The 19,307-nt window shown below is 35.5% G+C and overlaps 1 protein-coding gene across 1 annotated transcript in view; it reads right to left on the reverse strand.

Annotated features, from left to right (window-relative positions):
- The window catches only part of LOC120630450 (myeloid zinc finger 1), a 69,765-nt gene extending 56,387 nt beyond the window's left edge, over nucleotides 1-13,378 (reverse strand). Inside the window, exon 1 of the mRNA XM_039899688.1 lies at nucleotides 12,927-13,378. Coding sequence (XP_039755622.1) covers nucleotides 12,927-13,011 — 85 coding nt within the window. The 5' untranslated portion in view covers nucleotides 13,012-13,378. The remainder of the gene's footprint in view (nucleotides 1-12,926) is intronic.
- Nucleotides 13,379-19,307: the final 5,929 nt, after the last annotated feature.

The raw sequence follows: 19,307 nt of genomic DNA on the forward strand, positions 1-19,307 counted from the left end.
AATTGGCTGAAGATTCTCTCAGGTTTATAAAAGTGTTAATGCAATACACCCTTATTAAGCAATTGTTACAAGGCCAAAGTCCACCTGTAGGCCCTGTAAAGACCCCACCCTTGAACTTGGCCGTGACCTTGGCGGGTCAATACACACGGCTCAGCCACCCCTTTATTTACGCGTTACAGATACAGTACAATGACGAGGGTGAATTGAGCGTGCGTTGCGCAGTTTAGGGGCTGGAGTTATTATTAAACAAGTACAATAACTGCGTTGTATTGACTAATGGATAGCATGATTGCCTTAAGATCACTATACGTGCAGTGTTCTAGTCTTGAGTCGGGCAACAATTGCTAGGTAGGTTAGTTCATTTCCCTATGTATGTATTACAAGCTGGAGCCCGCGGCTTCGTACGCGGTTTCTCGGTTTTTCATGAATCCTGCGAGATATTTACATTTTTCCAGTATAAAAAGCAGCCTATGTAATAATCTAGGGTATAATGTATCTCCATTCTAAAATTCAGGTTTAGTAGTTTTTGCGTAAAAGAGTAACAAACATCCATCAATCCATCCATCCATCCATCAATTTAAACTTTCGCATAGATTAACTATTTAGATTAACTAAATAAGATAATTAATTAAATTAAAAAATTCTTTATTTGTTCTACATAACTTACGTTATGTAATCTTGACACAGTGATTGCACTGCATCGTGTAAATTTTTTTCTCATCCGGTGGTAAAAAAATAAAGAAGATGGCGGCCTAACTTGTTGGGGTTTTGAAAGTTACACAAAACCCATAGTACCTGATCGATTTACTTGCCATCATATCGGAACGCTAAATCACTTGAAAGTTTGCTTTGTCAGTAGGGTGGCAGCCACGACTGAAAGCCAAAGCTTGCACCAGACCAAACCAGGGAAAATTAAGAAATTAAAAATTCCCAATCTGTCCCTCCTGGAACGAACCTGGGACCTCCTACTTAAAATACCACAGCGCTCAACACTGCATCAATGTGTATCCTTCTTCCACGCAGCAATTTTCGCAGTTTTAAAATTGTGTAATTTTGAACTGTTACCGTAGCAGTAAAAGCCTTGATCGCGCTTAGGCGTTATCGCGGCCGGACGCACTCGTGCGCAGGTTTGTAAACTTGTGAAGTTGTGAGTGCGATGTCACACGTGATGTTTGTAAACAGGAGAAGCGTGAGCGCGCACGTGATACTGATTAGCCGGTTCTAATGCTACTCTAATGCGAATAGCTGCAAGAAAAGTCGTGGTTACAGCGTACATCATTTTTATTTATTTTATGTTAACCTATGTTACTTATAATTTATTTTCTATTGGTAATTAAATTATTAAGATCGATCCAGTAGTTTCAATTTAAATACGGTACGAATGAAAAAAATACTTTTCTCTTCATAATATTTGTATACCTATATTTTTTATTAAGTTGGCAAAAGCCTTCATTTTCAATTCTCAGCGAGGTTAACGACACCGGAAGGGCCAGTTTCGTAGAATCAGGCATTAAGTACTAGATTTTTATTGGATTGATTGTCGGATAAAAACATCACGTCGATTGAAACCATATTAATATTTTGTACGGATGTCACTTATCTACAAATCTTATATTGAAATTTAATTTTGATGTGTTTGTTTAAGTTAGTATGGTTAATAGGGCCAAATAGCTGTAATGTGTTTTATCTACGTACATATCTTGAAATCCTGATTATGACTTCAAAACGACATATCATGTCATACTTGTTTATCATTTTGACTAAATTAATTTTTAAGTAATGTAATTTTAAATATTCATCAGACATTTTAGTACCCATAACACAAGCTACGTTTGCTTTGGGGCTAGATGGTGATGTGTTTATTTGCATAGTATATTTATATATCATTATTAATTTTACCGACCCTTCTGACCAACTCCATCCATTGACACGGTGTTAAAAGAATCACAATGAAATTCCCTTGATTCCGTCAGTTTTTTAAGAATTTGTAACGTATAGGTACATGAAATCTGTATCTTAATTTAGTCTTGTACCTTAACATAATTAAAACATATTTTTGGCTGAAATGGTATATATTTTTGGGATAGATTTTATTTTCCTTTATTTCAAACACACGGCATCGCACGCCATATTATAGAGTTTTTGCCGATATTTAACATAATAAAAATTATAACTGCAGCACTCAGGGGAAATACCTTTCTAACAGTGAAAGTAGTAGTCAAGCTTTTTGTGACAGAGCTCGCCCCGGGAAGTTCTACAGCAGTGCTTATTTCTGCCGCTAAGCAGCATTTTCGCAATGCTGTAATGCCGTTTGAAGGGCGTGGGTGCCGGTATAATTACAGGCACATGAGCCCTTACCCTTCGTCAAAGGATGATGGTCACATGACGGCACTTTGCTTTGTGTTCCTTGCATGCCCTGCAAAGCTATGCTCTGTTTATTGACGGCCGCAGTGGGCAGCGACCCTGCTTTCTGAGTCCAAGGCCGTGGGTTCGATTCCCACAACTGGAAAATGTTTGTGTGATGAACATAAGTGTTTTTCTGTGTCTGGGTGTTACCAGAGATTACCTCGAACATTGAAACTCACAAACTTAACCTATGTATAATATTTTTATTTTATTTTATTTATTGCAAACACTTACACTAATACAACCGTTTTTAAAATTTTAACTATTCTATTTAAGTGTAATGTTTTCTTAAAAGTAAACACAGCATATGGAAATATACAATAACACCATATCATGAAAAGAAAAGGTATCTTGAATGAGAATATAATAACAAAATATCTCACACACTAAAAAATAAATCAAGGTACAGCAAATAAGGGTCAATTGGTCCATGATAAAAATATCTTATCTCTGAACTTATACAACGAGTCAGAGTAAGTATCAACTTCAGTGCTAATGTGGTTTAGGGTCTTACATAATCTTGGAACAGGGGAATTGGCACCAAGAACAGTTCTACGCAACGGGGGACAGAGTGGAGTTATAGGTTTACGGGGATAATTAACAGGTACCCGAAATCTAAAACTGGATAGTAATTGAGGACATGCATAGAGAAAGAAGATAGCATAAAATTCTTCCCATTTATGTTTTTCCCATAGTACAGAAATTTTATGGTAGGTAGTGATTTTGTGCATGTATGAAGTGCACGCCACTGTTTTATATATACCAATATTGAGTACAGATTTCGATTAAAAAAATTGAACTGCAGGCATTGTGCACAAATTGTCACGATTATAAGATGAATAAAAGGTCACTGTGCATGGGAATCCAACCAAAATGTTAGTTAAGATATAAATAATTTGCAACAGTCTGTTTGTCGGTGTACAGTTAAAGCGGTATGTGGTTAAGGCTAAATCGGAGCATGTAGATTAGAGCTGCAATGTTCCGCTTCACGGTACAGCGGTAATCAGCTGTTAACACCTCGCCTCCCGCACAGCGAGGTGGACTGCCCAATTGCCCGTTACAATAAGCTCGAGATGTGGTATGTAAGAAATATTCTTCTTGTATAAATATAAAAGGCTCTAAGGGGCAATAGCGCCGGCATTTTGCGTACCATACCCATAAGTGAACAGTTAGACGGCTTATATTTATTGTAAATATTAATTTTAGTTTGTAAAAAAAAAAAAAAATAGGTAAGTACCATTGAAAAAATAATTTCAAAAGTAACAGAGTAGAGGTATGCTCTCGAACTTCGATTTGAAGGGGTTAGAGGCATTAGGTCACCACGCTGGATAACTCTCAGACATATAGGATACTCTTACTCATTAAGTTTTCCTTAACCGATGAAGAAAGTGATATTTTGATACCTTAGAAAAGTTAGAGGCGTGCTGAGAACCTCCCGAAAGTGAAGCCGAAGGTCTTACTACACAGCTAAATAATATGAAACCTTCGAGCACACCAGAAGCTTACAAAGAAAGAGGATTTCGTATTTGTTTACTATCTACTTATGAGTAAAATTTTTTTTAAGATATTTTGAATATTTTGCCACAACCTTCGGTATTTTAGCTTATATATAGCCAAAGACTATATATTTTCTTTCGCGAGTCCGAGCTCAATCTCTGGCCCCTCTGAGTTTTCGATGTTACGTGCGTTTTAAGCATAAAATATCACTTATTTAACAGTGAATGAAAACATCGTGAGGGAACCTGCATGCATGAGAGTTCTCTGTAATGTTCAAAAGAGTGTAAATTCCACCTGTTCGCACTTGGTCAACGTGTTGGACTACGGCCTAAAACCTTCTCATTCTGAGAGGATATCCGTGCCCTGTTGTGGGTCGGTAATGGAAATAAACTTCACACACACACAAACGACCTACCTATTTACTATTTACAGAGGCGTGCATAGAGGGTATGCACAAAATCTCCAGTATGAGTTATAAATACTTGAGGGTAGATTTTTTTTTACTCTTACAATGCTTATCCATAAGTTTTTTATAGCTTGTACTGGAGATTTTCTTCATTTCATATCCTCTGCATACCCTGTAATACCCTCTATGCACGCCACTGTTTATTTATAATATTAAGTACATATTATGATTAGTATAGTTGAACGGCAGGCATTGGGTACAAACTGTCCCTGTTATAAGACGAATTAGAAGTCACTGTGTATGGAAATCCAACCAAAATGTTAGTGAAGATATAATACGTCACTTTTGTTTAATTATTGTATGGAAAAGTGACGTTTGACAGTAGGCATTGCAAGATTTACGCCTGTCGCAAGCTTGTCGCAAGCTTGTCGCAAGATACGTAATAACCCTGCGGAGCATGTAGATCAGAGCTGCAACGCTCCGATGGGCCTTAAAAGAACACATAACATTTTACGGTTGGTAAAACGCAAGTCGTTTATGTCCGCGCGTAGAAAACACGCGATGTACATAGGCCCTAAGCTAGATCGGATCCTGGTCGTGCAAATCTATTTACGAGCAAAAGTGTCCACTACAACCTTGACCTTTCGGCGGGATGCACCGCATTAGCATATAAACACACCCGACGACGGTGCAGCGATGCGATTATTGTAGAACTGGTTTCTTCGGCGCGCTTAGATATAAGACGCTCATTTAAAAAAACCTTAACGTTGTTCGTATATCGTGTAACGTTCGCTCACTAGCCTTTTAAGGAGTTATTGCATGGCTAGCTTAGTGGGGACACAAAATTTCATCCTATATTATGAAAATTAAGCTTAATTTGCTATACTCCGCGAACAGCAGGAGAATCTGTATGGTGTAATTTATAATTACTTGAATCCGTATACTCAACACCAAACAGATCCTCGGCAATGTACCCTCTACTGTACTGTTGACATTACAATGAATATTGTTAAGTTCTTCAACATCTCCTGAGGATGCTCCGGTTTCGGAGTGAAACGTGCGTAGAGGGTACATTGCCGAGGATCTATTTGGTGTAGAGTATACGGATTGAAGTAATTATAAATTACAAATTCTCCTGCTGTTCGCGGAGTATAGCGAATTCAGCTTAATTTTCATAATATATTATGGATTTCGGCAAAGTATTGCTTCTATCCAATATCCAATAAAATTTCATCCCCCGATTATATCCATTGTAAAAGGGATATAATATAACCGTCTACCTGCCAAAGTACGGCAACAGGGAAAAGGACAAGTTTAGCACCGTTTGATATCACACGTACTTATATTATTTCCACCCGTGCGTCCATGCTCCGAGAGTGGATAAAACTGTGGGATAGAAAAAACAAGAAAAATATTATGTCCTGTCCCCGTGGAGAAAATGTCTCCTGCAAATGTGCTGCCGGGCTTCCTCGATACATTGACTATCAAAAAAAAATCCAATGCGAAACAGTAGTTCCCGAGATTAGCGCTTTCTACCATACAAATAGTTTTGTAATTGATTTTATTTTTCTTTTGTAAATAATAGTATAGTATAGATAAAAGTTGGAAGGTACATAATATAATAGGACATGAGACTAAGACTAACGTACCAACAAAATGGAGGGCAATAATGATTAAAAAAAAAAACACATACCTACAGTAATAATTAACAACAAAGTTGCAGCAGATATTAACAATTCGATGCTGTTTATCGTGATAACTGGATACTGGATAACATAGACATTTAAAAGAGAAAATTAAAAAAAAAAACAAAGAACTAAAAATAAGTCGAAATTCAGACCGGACAGATTAACGAGGGCGGGTATAAGAAACCGATTCTTTACTTAATAAAAATATGCACAAATCTATGCACAATCCTGACCTTGACCTTTCGCATGCAGGCGGCTTTGCATATAATATACCTAAATGCACGACGGCGGCGCGCCGGCGATTACCGCCGAACCAGTCTTTCGACGCAACTGGTTTCCGAGACGCTCACGGGGAAAAGTGTTATCCTTTACGAGTTACGACGAAGAAAGAACGTGCGAGGGTTTGTAGCGTTTTTTGCGGTTTTGTTGTCGAAAGGACTTTTACTTTATCTTATTAACTCTGGCGTGAAAAGTGGAGTGCTATAACTTGATAGTTTGACCGATTGTATGCGTCATTGCATTGTCTGATTTGATTTCGTGTTTTGCATTACGTACGTAATACGCTTAATACTAACTATGGGCCTCATAAGAAGACTCAGAGTCACCCAACGGGCGGTGGAGAGAGCTATGCTAGGAGTATCTCTACGTGATCAAATCAGAAATGAGGAGATCCGTTGAAGAAATTACCGGTGGCAATCTCGGAGATTGGACGCTCGGGTCTTAAGGTGCTAGAATGGCGACCCCGCATCGGTAAACGCTGCGTAGGTGGGCCGAGGTGGACAGATGACATCAGGCGAGTCGCTGGGAGCCGCTGGAGTCAAGCGGCCCAGGACCGTGGATTATGGAACTCCCAACAAAAGACCTATGTCAAGCAGTGGACATCGATTGGTTGAAATTATGATGATGATGACGTAATACGCTTAGCACACTTTTATGCAGGTAGTGAGATAAGTTTTACGGCTACTGAGGAAGGGACATACAAGGTACGGCCACAGGGAAAAGTGTTATCGATTAAAAGATAAGACTAAGAAGTTTGTAGCCTTTTTTCGTTTCGTTGTCGATGAACTTTTACTTTAGCTTATTAGGCGCAAAAAATGGAGTAGCCATTTCTTCTTTATCATCTGCTGGGCCATTTTGAACAGAATGTATTTGTATAATAAAAAACTTGTCATCAAACAAAATACTTCATAGGGAAAAAAGCATTTGCGCATTAATCCTAAGCAGACAAGTTTTTGGACAATCTTGACTGAACAATCTTGACGGGCTCAACTTGACTTGACGTTGGTTTCAAACTTAGCGCTTTCTTACAAAAAATAGAAGTCTTTAACTAAATCAAAATATAACTATAGGTCTTCAAATAACAAACAATAGTGACGCCCGTTAGCTCTTTTATATTATGTTTGTGTGAGTTGGTATGCGTAAAAAAAATTGTATATTTACTTTTATCTATTTCAGGAAAACTACTAAAGGAAGGATTTAACAGCTAGCATTCAAAGAAATAATCTTTAGGCTTTTTAGTCATCTTACCTGAGTGCGGCGTGGCGGTTTGCGTCGATAGTTAATAGTATAGTTGTTCTTCTTCTTTGTATAGTAGATCATTATTGTGTTCTCTATATTAGAATAAGAATAAGTGGCAGTTGACTAAAAAAAAACTAAATATTTATATCTATAATACTTTATATTATTATAATAATTATGTGGCTGACTGTACATATCTGTAAAGGACGTCCAAATTATATTGGATTAAGATGAATTATGAGCTATAAAGATTTTTAAGTGCATGATTTTAATTCAGTTATAATTAACATAGATCTATTAGTATACAAGCTAATAAAAACCACCTACTACTAGTCTAGATATCTCAAGAACTATTATATATATATATATATATATATATTTAAATATTTTAAACCCTTTGTCCTAAGTGTCTACAAGAACAATACTTCCTTTTACAAAACCATCGTTCGCATGCGCATCCTTTATAATGATTTAGTATGAAGGAATAAATATTGGCATTTTTTTTATAAGGCATGATTTTTTTTTTTAAACCAACTTATTATTAACAACTATTCCACGCAACTTTAGGGATTATAAATTAAATACCTTAATTTTTAAGTGCTTATTTTTTGTTTTAACTTTAATTTTATTTTTAGTTTTGTTTAATTAGATTCCAAGTTGTGTACACATACTTTGGGTTTTAGCTTAGAGCAAAACTTTTTATTACTTATATTTAGACCTACCTGGGTGTCGGGGTGTCTGGGTGTTTATATGTATATTATAAGTATTTATGTATATTATTCATCAGTCATCTTAGTACCCATAACACAAGCTACGCTGGAGCGGGTGACAACTGTATTCCAACCTGCCGTCACCACATGCCAAAAGTGAAATATAAATATGATGTAATATTATAGTAAAACTATAGGTTAGTTTTTGTAAAATATTACATCATATTTATATAATTCAAAGCAAGTAATCACATATAAATAATTAGTTAAGAACACGCTGGCCGGTAGCTTTTAGTTCTGCGTGAGCGTTTCTTGCAACTTTGTCAATGTAATTTATTTATCTGAAAGGTTAATTTTAAATTTGCAAATAAAACAGATATGATTGAAGGGTAATTTGATAAAACATATGAATCTTAAAAGATAGTTTGGTTTGGATTGATGATACAAAAATGATACATTTGTTTCAGAACTACAACAATAAATAAATATAGGATAGTGGAGTTATCATTTCTTTACGTTTTGTATAAATTGATGAGCGAATGGCGCAACCTTAAGATGAACCTTAAGATGTTAGACAATGGTTTGCTGAACCTGCTAAACATATTAAAATGCGTTTTTTTGCATTTCTTATTTGAGCAGGATCTTATACATGCTTTATGGCGATCAGCCAAATAAGTGGGTTGTAAAAATGTTTTTCAAATTATTTTTATAGCAGTTGCCACGTTCATAGATTATAACGGTTTTTTTTACTAATCCCATGGAAACCCTTTTCCTAAGATAAAAAGTAGCCTGTTATACTTTCTGTCCTTTCAACTAACTCTATACCAAAAATCAAGTCATTCCATTGCTCAGTTAGAGTGTAAAGTAAGGACAAACAAACAAACACTCTTTTGAATTTATTAAATTAGGATACTGGCCAGATATTTATGCAGTTTTTGCATACACGTACTCAAAGCAGTTGCTTGTAAACAACAGAGGGCGATGCGAAAGTTTGCTTTCATAGCGGAGTTTTTTTTATTACTTGTTTTTAGTTAAGTAGCCAGAATTGCTTCAGTAGGCCCAAGACGGTTTATCGCGTGATCGTAAATAAGTTATATAAAAAGCTCTCAAATGTTATTGTCGCTTTTAACTTGAACTTGGGACACCATTCTACTTTATATATTTGTTTTTATCGTCGTGGGCATAATAAAATGTTCAAAATGTTCAAATTTGTTCAACTTAAAGAGACCGAACAATTTTTATATTTTATAATGATTTATACCAGTTTTATTGGTGTGTAAGAACAGCTGGTAAAACTTTTTTATTTATAATTTTTTTTATTCCACTACACATTAGCCCTTCACTGCAATCTCACCTGGTGATGATGCAGTCTAAGATGTTAGCGCGCTAACCTGTTAGGGAGTGTGGTAGTCATACCCCTAATCGGTTTCTACGCGACATCGCAACGGAACACTAAATCGCTTAGCGGACATCACTGTCGGTAGGGTGGTAACTAGCCAGAGAAAATTCAGAAAATTAACAATATTAAGAATGTCTAAGTCCTTAATACTGCGAGTATATAATGTACGCCTACATAAATATCTCTGCCTTGAAGATTATTATTTGTTACTCTTAATTTCCATGGAGTTAAGTCAAGAGTGTGATACAGAGTTCAAAATTGTTTGTGTAAATGTGGTTTATTTATTTTATATTTTGCCAGTGAACTTAACTAGTAAGTATACATATATAAGTATAAAAAAGACTCAATAGAATGCGTTTTTACCAACAATAAATTTGAGACAATACACACATTGCCACCCAGCCCTAAAGTAATCGTAAGCGTATAGTAAGCGTCTGAATACCCATTGAGTCAAAGTTACTAAATCAATTTAGATAATGTTGCATTATTTAAGAAGGTTTCGATTCATTTCAGCGTAAAATTATAGATACCGCCTAAAATTTAAAATGACAGTTTTAGGTACCTTAATGTTAATAAAATAAGGTTTACATTTCTAAAACCAGAGGAATAAGCTATTCCTGGCTTTAAGCCATGACAATAAGCCCTCAGGTTCTCACGTGTATTTAATGCTCTAAACTATAAAAACTTTTTCACACATAGCAGTTTACACCGCGGATGTTTATAAGCTGAAAACTTAAAATACGAGAAAATTACGTCACTAGTACCATCAGTACTGAAAGCGTTGCAATGCAGCTATTGTGCATCTAATCGGGAAAACTGCAGGTAAATCGTAATAATTTAAAGCTCCCGTCAAGCGTCCATAACACCTATATGTCCCGAACCGTTTTTACCGTGGAACTCTCTTTGTAACTCTAAAACTAAAGTTCCGATTTTCAAATTTCTTAGAGATCGGTATAGTTCTTTAAGCTTATTCGTTACCCAGTTATTAATTTTAGCCCCGTCCCCGTAAACTATTCATACATAATATGTCTTCATATTGGGAAATGGGGTCAAAATCAAGAATTTAATATATTTTTATAACTTTAATCAAAAAACTAAAGGACTTTTCTTCTGTACCCGAGAACTTGAAATAAGCAAAATTAAAATAAAGAACAGACGGAGAGAAATTGCCATCGCTTTAAAATTAAATATCGACTATCGCATACTATAAGTTATTACGAAGAGATCTAGAGTAGCTCTACAATTCTATAACCCAACACTTATTCTTAACCAGTCCTCCTTCGGGTGTAAACAGAAAAGTGTATAAAATAACTATTAAAAATTGATAAATACCACTCGTTGAAACTATATTAGAAGTAGGAAAAACAAATTATTCCTAGAACGACTAGCGTACTATAAGATATAAAGACCTCCACTGGTTAAGAATAATAGTTTTCGAGTTATAGAATTTTATAACTCCAAAATTCTTATTCTCAACCATACATCCTTCGGGTGCAAACAGAACAAAATGAAAAACGCTCTGTTGCATCATCATCATCATCGTATCAACCTAATACAGGGCACGGGTCTCTTCCCACAATGAGAAGGGATTAAGGCCGTGGTCCACCACGCTTGTCCAGTGCGGGTTGGTGGACTTAAGGAAAACTCTCAGGCATTCAGGTTTCCTCACGATGTTTTCGGTTTTCCTTCACCGTTAAAGCAAGTGATATTTTGTGTGCTTGAAACGTACATAAGCTATAAAAGTTAAAGGTGCGTCAAACTGTGGCTCCGAGAGTAAAGTCGAAGTTCTATTCGCTGGGCTACCACCGTTATTGCCATTGCCCAGTATCAGTTTATTTAAATAATAATGATAAATTCACCCGGTACAAAACAAACTAGCTAAACATGATTGATCGTCTATTTTCACTTATATGGCGATGAAAAATTGTTTTATTATCTGTGTATATTATTAATATTGTGTGTTTTTTATTTATTATTCACCTTTTATTTAACCTTATAGAAAAACTAGTTTTGGATCTGTACCTACCAATTTGAAGATTACCCATGTAGGTAAATTTAGAGATGCTAATAATTTTGTGTAGGTGTTATTGTTCTTTATATATTTACTAGCTGTTGCCCGCGACTTCGTCTGCGTTTGATTTTTTTTTTAAAGTATTCAGTATCGCTAAGCCTTAAATGAGTATAGTTGTATATACATATAACATGTGACTGTCAATTAATTATAGACAAATAATTTGCAATAAAATAAAATTGTGACTTTACTTAAAGATCTAAGCTATCCTATCTCTTAAGTTGGACCAGACTGCTCACGGTGTTCCAATTTAATTTAAAATCGGTTCAGTAGTTTAGGAGTCCATCGCGGACAAACATCGTGACAGGAGATTTATATATATTAAGATTATTATGTGACAAAACTAATATCATAATATTGATTGTGAATTTTTTTTAAATTAAATACTAAATACCTATAAGTAAAATGAGACGCGAAAAAATACCTAGAAATTGTAGCCTACTTTACAAGTGCATTATATTGAGTAGTAAATAAAACCATCTTCATTAATATTTGCTTACCTTCTACTGCATTCTTGGATTTAAAGGCTTGTCCAAGGACCCAATAACCACCAGGTCTTTGGTTACAAGAAGCTTGGATGAGTTATTGTGACATGATAAAAAGATTTTAGTTAAAATTCGTAATTTTGCTATATGATATACGTATATAAGTTGCCGCATATAAAATAAGTATAAGTAAACTAAACAAGTCTACATTCATTTTCTAACCGTCTTAAACTACTTTTATGTTAGGTACATAAAATGTTTAATTTTAGTAGCTCATCAATTCGATATTAACTATCTTTTATATCTATTAAAAGTTTAGTATAATAAATTTATACAACAACATTTTTCTCAAGTTATAAGTTTTTGGCGGTAAAATACTGATAACTTGTATTTTCACTGGATGCCAGTCTACTGAAATAGACTAAAAATACCTACTAACTTATTTATAATTACGCTTTGATTATGTACCAGTTCAACTGTTTAGTCAAAGAGTGTAATTTATATACTAAGCCATGTATTTAAAAAAAATAAAATGTGCTAAATAAATATTCTTACGAAGAATGAAATACTTTTCTTTAATATTTGTAAATAGAAAATAGTTTTATTTTACTTATCGTAAATATAAAATGTTTTGCTAATTATACCAAATGTTTACCAATTTATTTACTTTACATTATCACCGGAAATAGGCCTGTAAACTAAAACTAAAAAATGGCGGCATTTCAAATGTTTATCAAGATACGCACCTGTATGACAGTAATCTTCCAGGTAGTGTCTCGCCGCCCGCTGCACGATCGAGTAGTACAAGCTCACAGAAGATGCAAGCGCCATCTCTACTTCTGCCGCCTTCTCTCTACTTCTATCCGTCTGTCTGTTCTACTGTTTCTTGTTTGTGTGTTACAGTTTCATTTAGAAACGAAAGGAACTCATAAGAATAAACTTAAACCGTTTCAACTGCATTAGTTTGTGAAAAACTGAGACTTTAAAAAATCAACGAACGTAATAAAAAATGAACCTAGTTTTGAACTGCGTTTAGTTGCGGTTGACGGAAATTTTGCCGAAAAATGTTTTTGTATGTCGAAATGTACCACGGTGTTCCATTTTGTTTAGGGTCCGAAATCACAATTTGGTGCACATGGCGCGAAGTTGAACCGCCGTCCGAATGTGTACGCGAAACGAAACACGTGAAGAAATGTAATAAAATTAAATAACGTGGTGATGCGAGCGGCGCGCGCCGCGTAGTCAGCGAGACTGCCGGCCGGAGCTGTTTTTTTTGCTTCCCCTGCGAGCGGGATGCTGAACCATGCACGGATAAGCCGATCGACTTTATTAACGGATTTCTGTTAAAAAAGTTTTTATTCAAATAATCATAAATACTTAACTATAACAAACCTTTTTGGTAAAATTTAGTCAACTCTATGCTAATTTACAAAATCGCTTTACTAATTTACAGAATTAACCCGATTATATACTTTTTAAATATGAAAAAAAGGGTTTACTTTTTAATTTAACCGAAAATAGCAGGCAAAGGAATTAAAATACGAGGTTAAAAAAAAATTACGTTACATCACTATTCAAATTAATCTAAAAGAAAAAAAAACATTTACTGTTTTTTCTATACTTTTTAAATTCTATCGATATTCGACTAAAATAGCAGGCAAGGGAATAAAATTAAAAGGATAAACAAGAATGATCTTAGATAAATATTCTAATTAGATTCGTATTAGCAATTTGCATTATCGCGGGGTGCAGAAAAGGCGGGAAAATAAGTTTCCCGCCGAGTCGTACCTAACACTCGAGACATGCGTACAGAAGTCTACGGCCACTCGGATAAGGAAAGGCTTTTTTTTCTTTGCGTTAGTAAGACAGTAGAGTAGAGAACTTTTTAATGGTGACTCACGGGACATTTCTGTATTATTTTCTTAGGTAGGCTACGTTTACTTTCGTATTTTTTGTTTGTAATATTATAAAATCCTGGCACAAAACAAAATGCTGTTTGTTTAGATTCTTTCTCGGAAATAGGTACCAAGATAGAATTAAATTATGTTCCGTTTATAATTTAATTGCTCTAAATAGATAGTTTTATTATTTTATAAACAATTATTGCAGTCGCTTCTGAGCAACGAACATTCAAAAGCGCGGATTTTGAAATTTCCACCGTGTTTTTGTTTCACATAACTTACTAAAATATTGTTTACCCTGATAAAGATTACATTCCTAGATTTAATGTTAGTTTAAAATGAAAATTTTAGAGACGAGAGAGTCGATATTATATAATTTAATATTTTACTTCTTGACGATTCTTGAGGAATCATATTTTATAAAGATAATCCAGTTATCGCAACAAGGACGTCTTAGGATTAAGGAAAGGCTTATCGGTCGTCAACATAATCGGACGCTTCGCAATTATGATGAAACCCTTTAAAAACGATTCGCGTAAAAATAAGGAAAAAAATGAGAAAAATGTTCATCAACGCGACACGACACCCCTCTACCCTCCGACCCTCTCCCCCGCCCCAGGCGGCGGGAGGTGGAAGCGAGACAGGAATATATACATACATATACCTATATCCTTCGCTGCATCTCGCGCCGCAACTTTAGTACGGAAACTACCCGAGCTGCGCACCATTCTCCTCACAACCAAAAAGTCACATCTTTTATGTCACTTAAAAGAATTTCATCGTTACTGTATAAGCATTAAAGTCCATTTTTCATTGTATAGAAGCGTGCACGTTGCGTGTTGTCCTGCCGAAGTTTTGGATTCTTGCAACTGTAGGCACACCCACACGCAAGCGCTAAGTTTAGCCCTTATCCCTATGAGGTGCACTCACGCACACATGCAGAACTCCGTTGTGAACTATCAAAGTGTGGGTGACACTTCAATGTTTGCGTACAAAAGTTCGTATAGAAGTTTTCGGTAGACCTTCTTTGTGTCGGTGATTTTTTTCGTGCACTTTTCTATGTGTGCGCGGGTCAGTCGGTATTTTTTTCAAGTTTTTCTCTACGCACACCGACGTGTTATGTTTGTACGGCCGGCGTTTATTTGTGTGGGTCGGACCGACGTTCTTTGTGCCGGGGATTGTAAAAAATGTCGTATTGGATTCTAGCTGTGCTAATGAATGATAGATAGAAATGGTATTGGTACTTCTACACTCGAAAATCTGATGCGGAATATTCAAGTATGGTGTTTTTTTTGTGAATACGGCGGGTGCTCTTTTTGAATATAGAAATTTTCAGATTGAATTTGAGCTTCGGCGTGCATTTTTACCAATGGATGTGATTACCATTTGAGTGGGATTTTTAATTTGATTAAAAATTTCGAGTATGTACATTGCATATGCGAACATGGCCCGTCATCAATTTTTTAATGAAGCAATGTTATCGGAGAATCTTATTATGGCATAAATAATTACTTCACTTATAAAAAAAAAATTAATTGCCGCTCTGCATAGTATTATATGCCTCCTAGGTTAGTGGCTAGTTTGTTTGCGATTGCAGGGTTCGATTTCCGGATCGGGCAAAATATAATATCTTGTTGGCCATGGGAGTTTTGGTCAATTACTTCTCAGTACCAGTCCGGAGTTTGGAAATTGGCTTTGTCGAACACCGTGCCTCAGAGTGCCTGTAAAGTTGTCGGACGATAACTAACCAGTAGTTATCGTTCAAGCCCACCAGAACGAATTAAAGTAGCGTGTTGGGTCTAAGCTTTCAATACCTCTTTTCTATGATGTGCCAAGAAAAGGAACATTGCTGTTGATATTGATGACGATGCTATGGTTTTATGTGAGGGTGATGGTTGTAACAAAAAAAAGTTAGTCTCCAACTGACAAACACACAAACCCTATTGGTTCATAATCATCATCATCATATCAACACATTACCGGCCCACTACAAGACACGGGTCTCCTCCCACAATGAGTAGGGGTTAAGGCAGTAGTCCACCACGCTGGCCCAGTGCGGATTGGTGGTCGATTGATTTATAATATTTACATTATATTAGTATAGAAGATGGACATGCACATGCCGTTATAGCCTAGTCGGTAAGACTTCGGCTTCCCTTTCGGGGCGACCAGGTTCGATTCGCGTCACTCGCCTCTAAAATTTCGGAGAAATGTGCGTTTTAAGCAATAAAAATATCACTTGTTTCAACGACGAAGGAAAACATCGTTAGGAAACCGCCATGCCTGAAAGTTCTGCATAATGTTTTCAAGGACGTGTGAAGTCTTCCAATCTGTACTGGACCATCCTTCTCATAGAATAGATCTTTGTAATTTAAGATAGTATTATTATATAAAGTAGGATTTTTTTTAAATATACTACGACATTACACACATCGCCATCTAGCCGCAAAGTAAGCGTAGCTTGTGTTATGGGTTCTAAGATAACTGATGAATATTTTTTAAGAATAATATACATAAATACTTATAATGTATAGATAAACATCTAGACACTGAAAAACACTTATGTTCATCACTCAAACGTTTTTCCAGTGGTGCGAATCGAACCTCCGGCCTTGAACGCAGAAAGCAGGGTCAAATTATTATTATTAGGTACCAATATAAGACGAGTAAACATACATACTTTTTCATTTCTAACGACTCTACCATTGATAGCATGAAAAACATGCAACCGGTTCCAAATGAGATTTCAATAATTCTTTGTTCTTATAAACCTATATTGTATAACTTATTTACTTTAACACATTTCTTAATCCTATATTATAGTTTGATTCTGACCAACCGCTGGTTTGCGCAGTGGGCAGCCACCCTGCTTTCTGAGTCCAAGGCCGTGTGTTCGATTCCCACAACTGGACAATGTTTGTGTGCTGAACATAAATGTTTTTCAGTGTCTAGATGTTTATCTATACATTATAAGTATTTATGTATATTATTCTTAAAAAATATTCATCAGTTATCTTAGAACCCATAACAGAAGCTACGCTTGCTTTGCGGCTAGATGGCGATGTGTGTATTGTCGTAGTATTTAAAAAAAAAACTGTATACGTACATTAAAACCATGAGAGTACTAAATATTTTTTTTTCTTTTTTGGGGTGGGTGTGAAAAAAACCGCATTCGGTTGACCCATATGAGATTAACAAATAATACACAAGATATAAGTGGATTATGTGGTTAAATAAATAACTCCACTCATTTTGCGCCGAGGGTAAAAAAATAGAACTTAAATTATTGTAAGTGCGTAAGCATCTTATTCTTGGACAAAATAAGACATATTTAGTACCTTAATTGAATGCAGACCCGATTCTGTAGAGACAGCAGCCAAATAGTACCTTTGACGTGGACGTTTTAGATTTTATTTAGTTTTTAATAGTTTATTTTAGGTTATATTTATAAAACAATTGTTTTAATGAATCAATAAACTATATACCTTTGGGCCTATTATAATTAATTATTGATGTTAAGTTTATGAGAAACAGATTTAATTCTTTTTTTCATGCTTCTTAATTTAGTCTATGGTTACCAAAATATCCCAGAACTAAATCGACAGATCTAAAAGCAGCACTGCTTTTAGCCCTGTCAATTTAGAAAGAAAGTAAGAAAAATCGTCTTTATTGTCATACATTTGTGTTAAATGTTACATTTGTGTCATAAATTGTTAAAGAATAAAAAAAAAAAAGTGTGACAAAGGAGCTGGCTCGCAGCACTGGATTTTAGCCAGCCCCATTATCTCCGTCGTCACTGAATCCTCGCGACTAAACAATAACAAAATAATCATAAAAAAGGACAATATTTAGTTGTAGAGATTTTTTTAACAGTGGGGAAGTACTATCGCCATGTTTTTTCCTGCTGCTAAACAACATTGTTGCAATGCTGTGTTCCTGGTCTGAACGGCGTGGTTGCCGGTCGTCTGTTCAAATGTATCTGCGCAAGAGTTTACGGGTTAACATTTATTATCAAGCTTAATACAGAAATAAGTAAATATTCTATATATCTTTACACGAGCAATTCTTGTATATATATAACTGGAATCTCGGAATCGGCTGCAGCGATTTTCATGAAATTTAGTATACAGGGATTCGGGGTCTATAAAGCGATCTAGCTAAGATTCATTTTTAGAAAATATCATTTTATTTGTATTTTCCGGTAATAACCGATTTGATGCAGACGAAGTTGGACGGGTCAGCTAGTGTAAGTTTATAATAGCATAAATAAATATCATAAATATCTATTCTAGTATACCATACATTTATATAAATTTTTTTTTAAATTATTTTTTATATGGTAGGCTGCTACCATAGAAACCAGTGCCGAGCAGGCCAAAAGGCGTAAATATGAAAACCTGGATAGCAGCTTCATTTTTGTGCCTTTTGGAGTAGAGACTTCGGGACCGTGGGGTCCGGAGGCAAGAGCCCTTTTCAAAGAATTATCGAAAAGGGTTATCGAGTCTACCGGTGATCCTAGAGCGGGCAGTTACCTTGGCCAACGAATTAGCTTGGCCATCCAAAGGGGCAATGCTGCCAGCATCTTAGGTACTGTGCCTCGCTGCGGTGATTTCGAGGACGTTTTAGATTTTATTTAGTTTTAAATAGTTTATTTTATGTTATATTTATAAAACAACTATTTTAAAGTATACATTTATATTATATTTTTGTAGTTATTATGTAAAGATAGTATGTATGTTCAAGTAAGTTTATATTATGTATTTTGTATAACATACTTTATGCCCCATCCACTTTCACCTTTTTATCGGCTTTTCACGTTCAGGTTGCTTTTAAAAGATCACTTTCAGTGATAAGGCCGCCTTTGCACCCTAGCACTAAGTACTATTACTGTTTTACTTATGTTTTTCCTATTGTGTTGTGTTGCAATAAAGTTTTTCTATTCTTTTCTATTCTATTCCGAATTCATCTTTACAGAATACAGCAATTTCATCAGTATCAACTCATTATCAGCCCACTACAGGGCAAGCTTGTCCTCTCAGAAGGTTAAGGCATTAGTTAACCATGCCAAGTACGGATTGGTAGACTCAACACGTTTTTGAAAAAATTATAAAGATATTACTGGCATGCGGGTTTTTCACGATGTTTTCCTTCAACGTCCAAGCAAGTTATATAATTGATTGCTTAATTTAAAAAAAAGACATCGAGTTCACCTACGACGGTATGTGG

The sequence above is a fragment of the Pararge aegeria genome, chromosome 16, assembly GCF_905163445.1.
Source record: "Pararge aegeria chromosome 16, ilParAegt1.1, whole genome shotgun sequence".
In the NCBI taxonomy this organism is placed as follows: Eukaryota; Metazoa; Arthropoda; class Insecta; order Lepidoptera; family Nymphalidae; genus Pararge; species Pararge aegeria.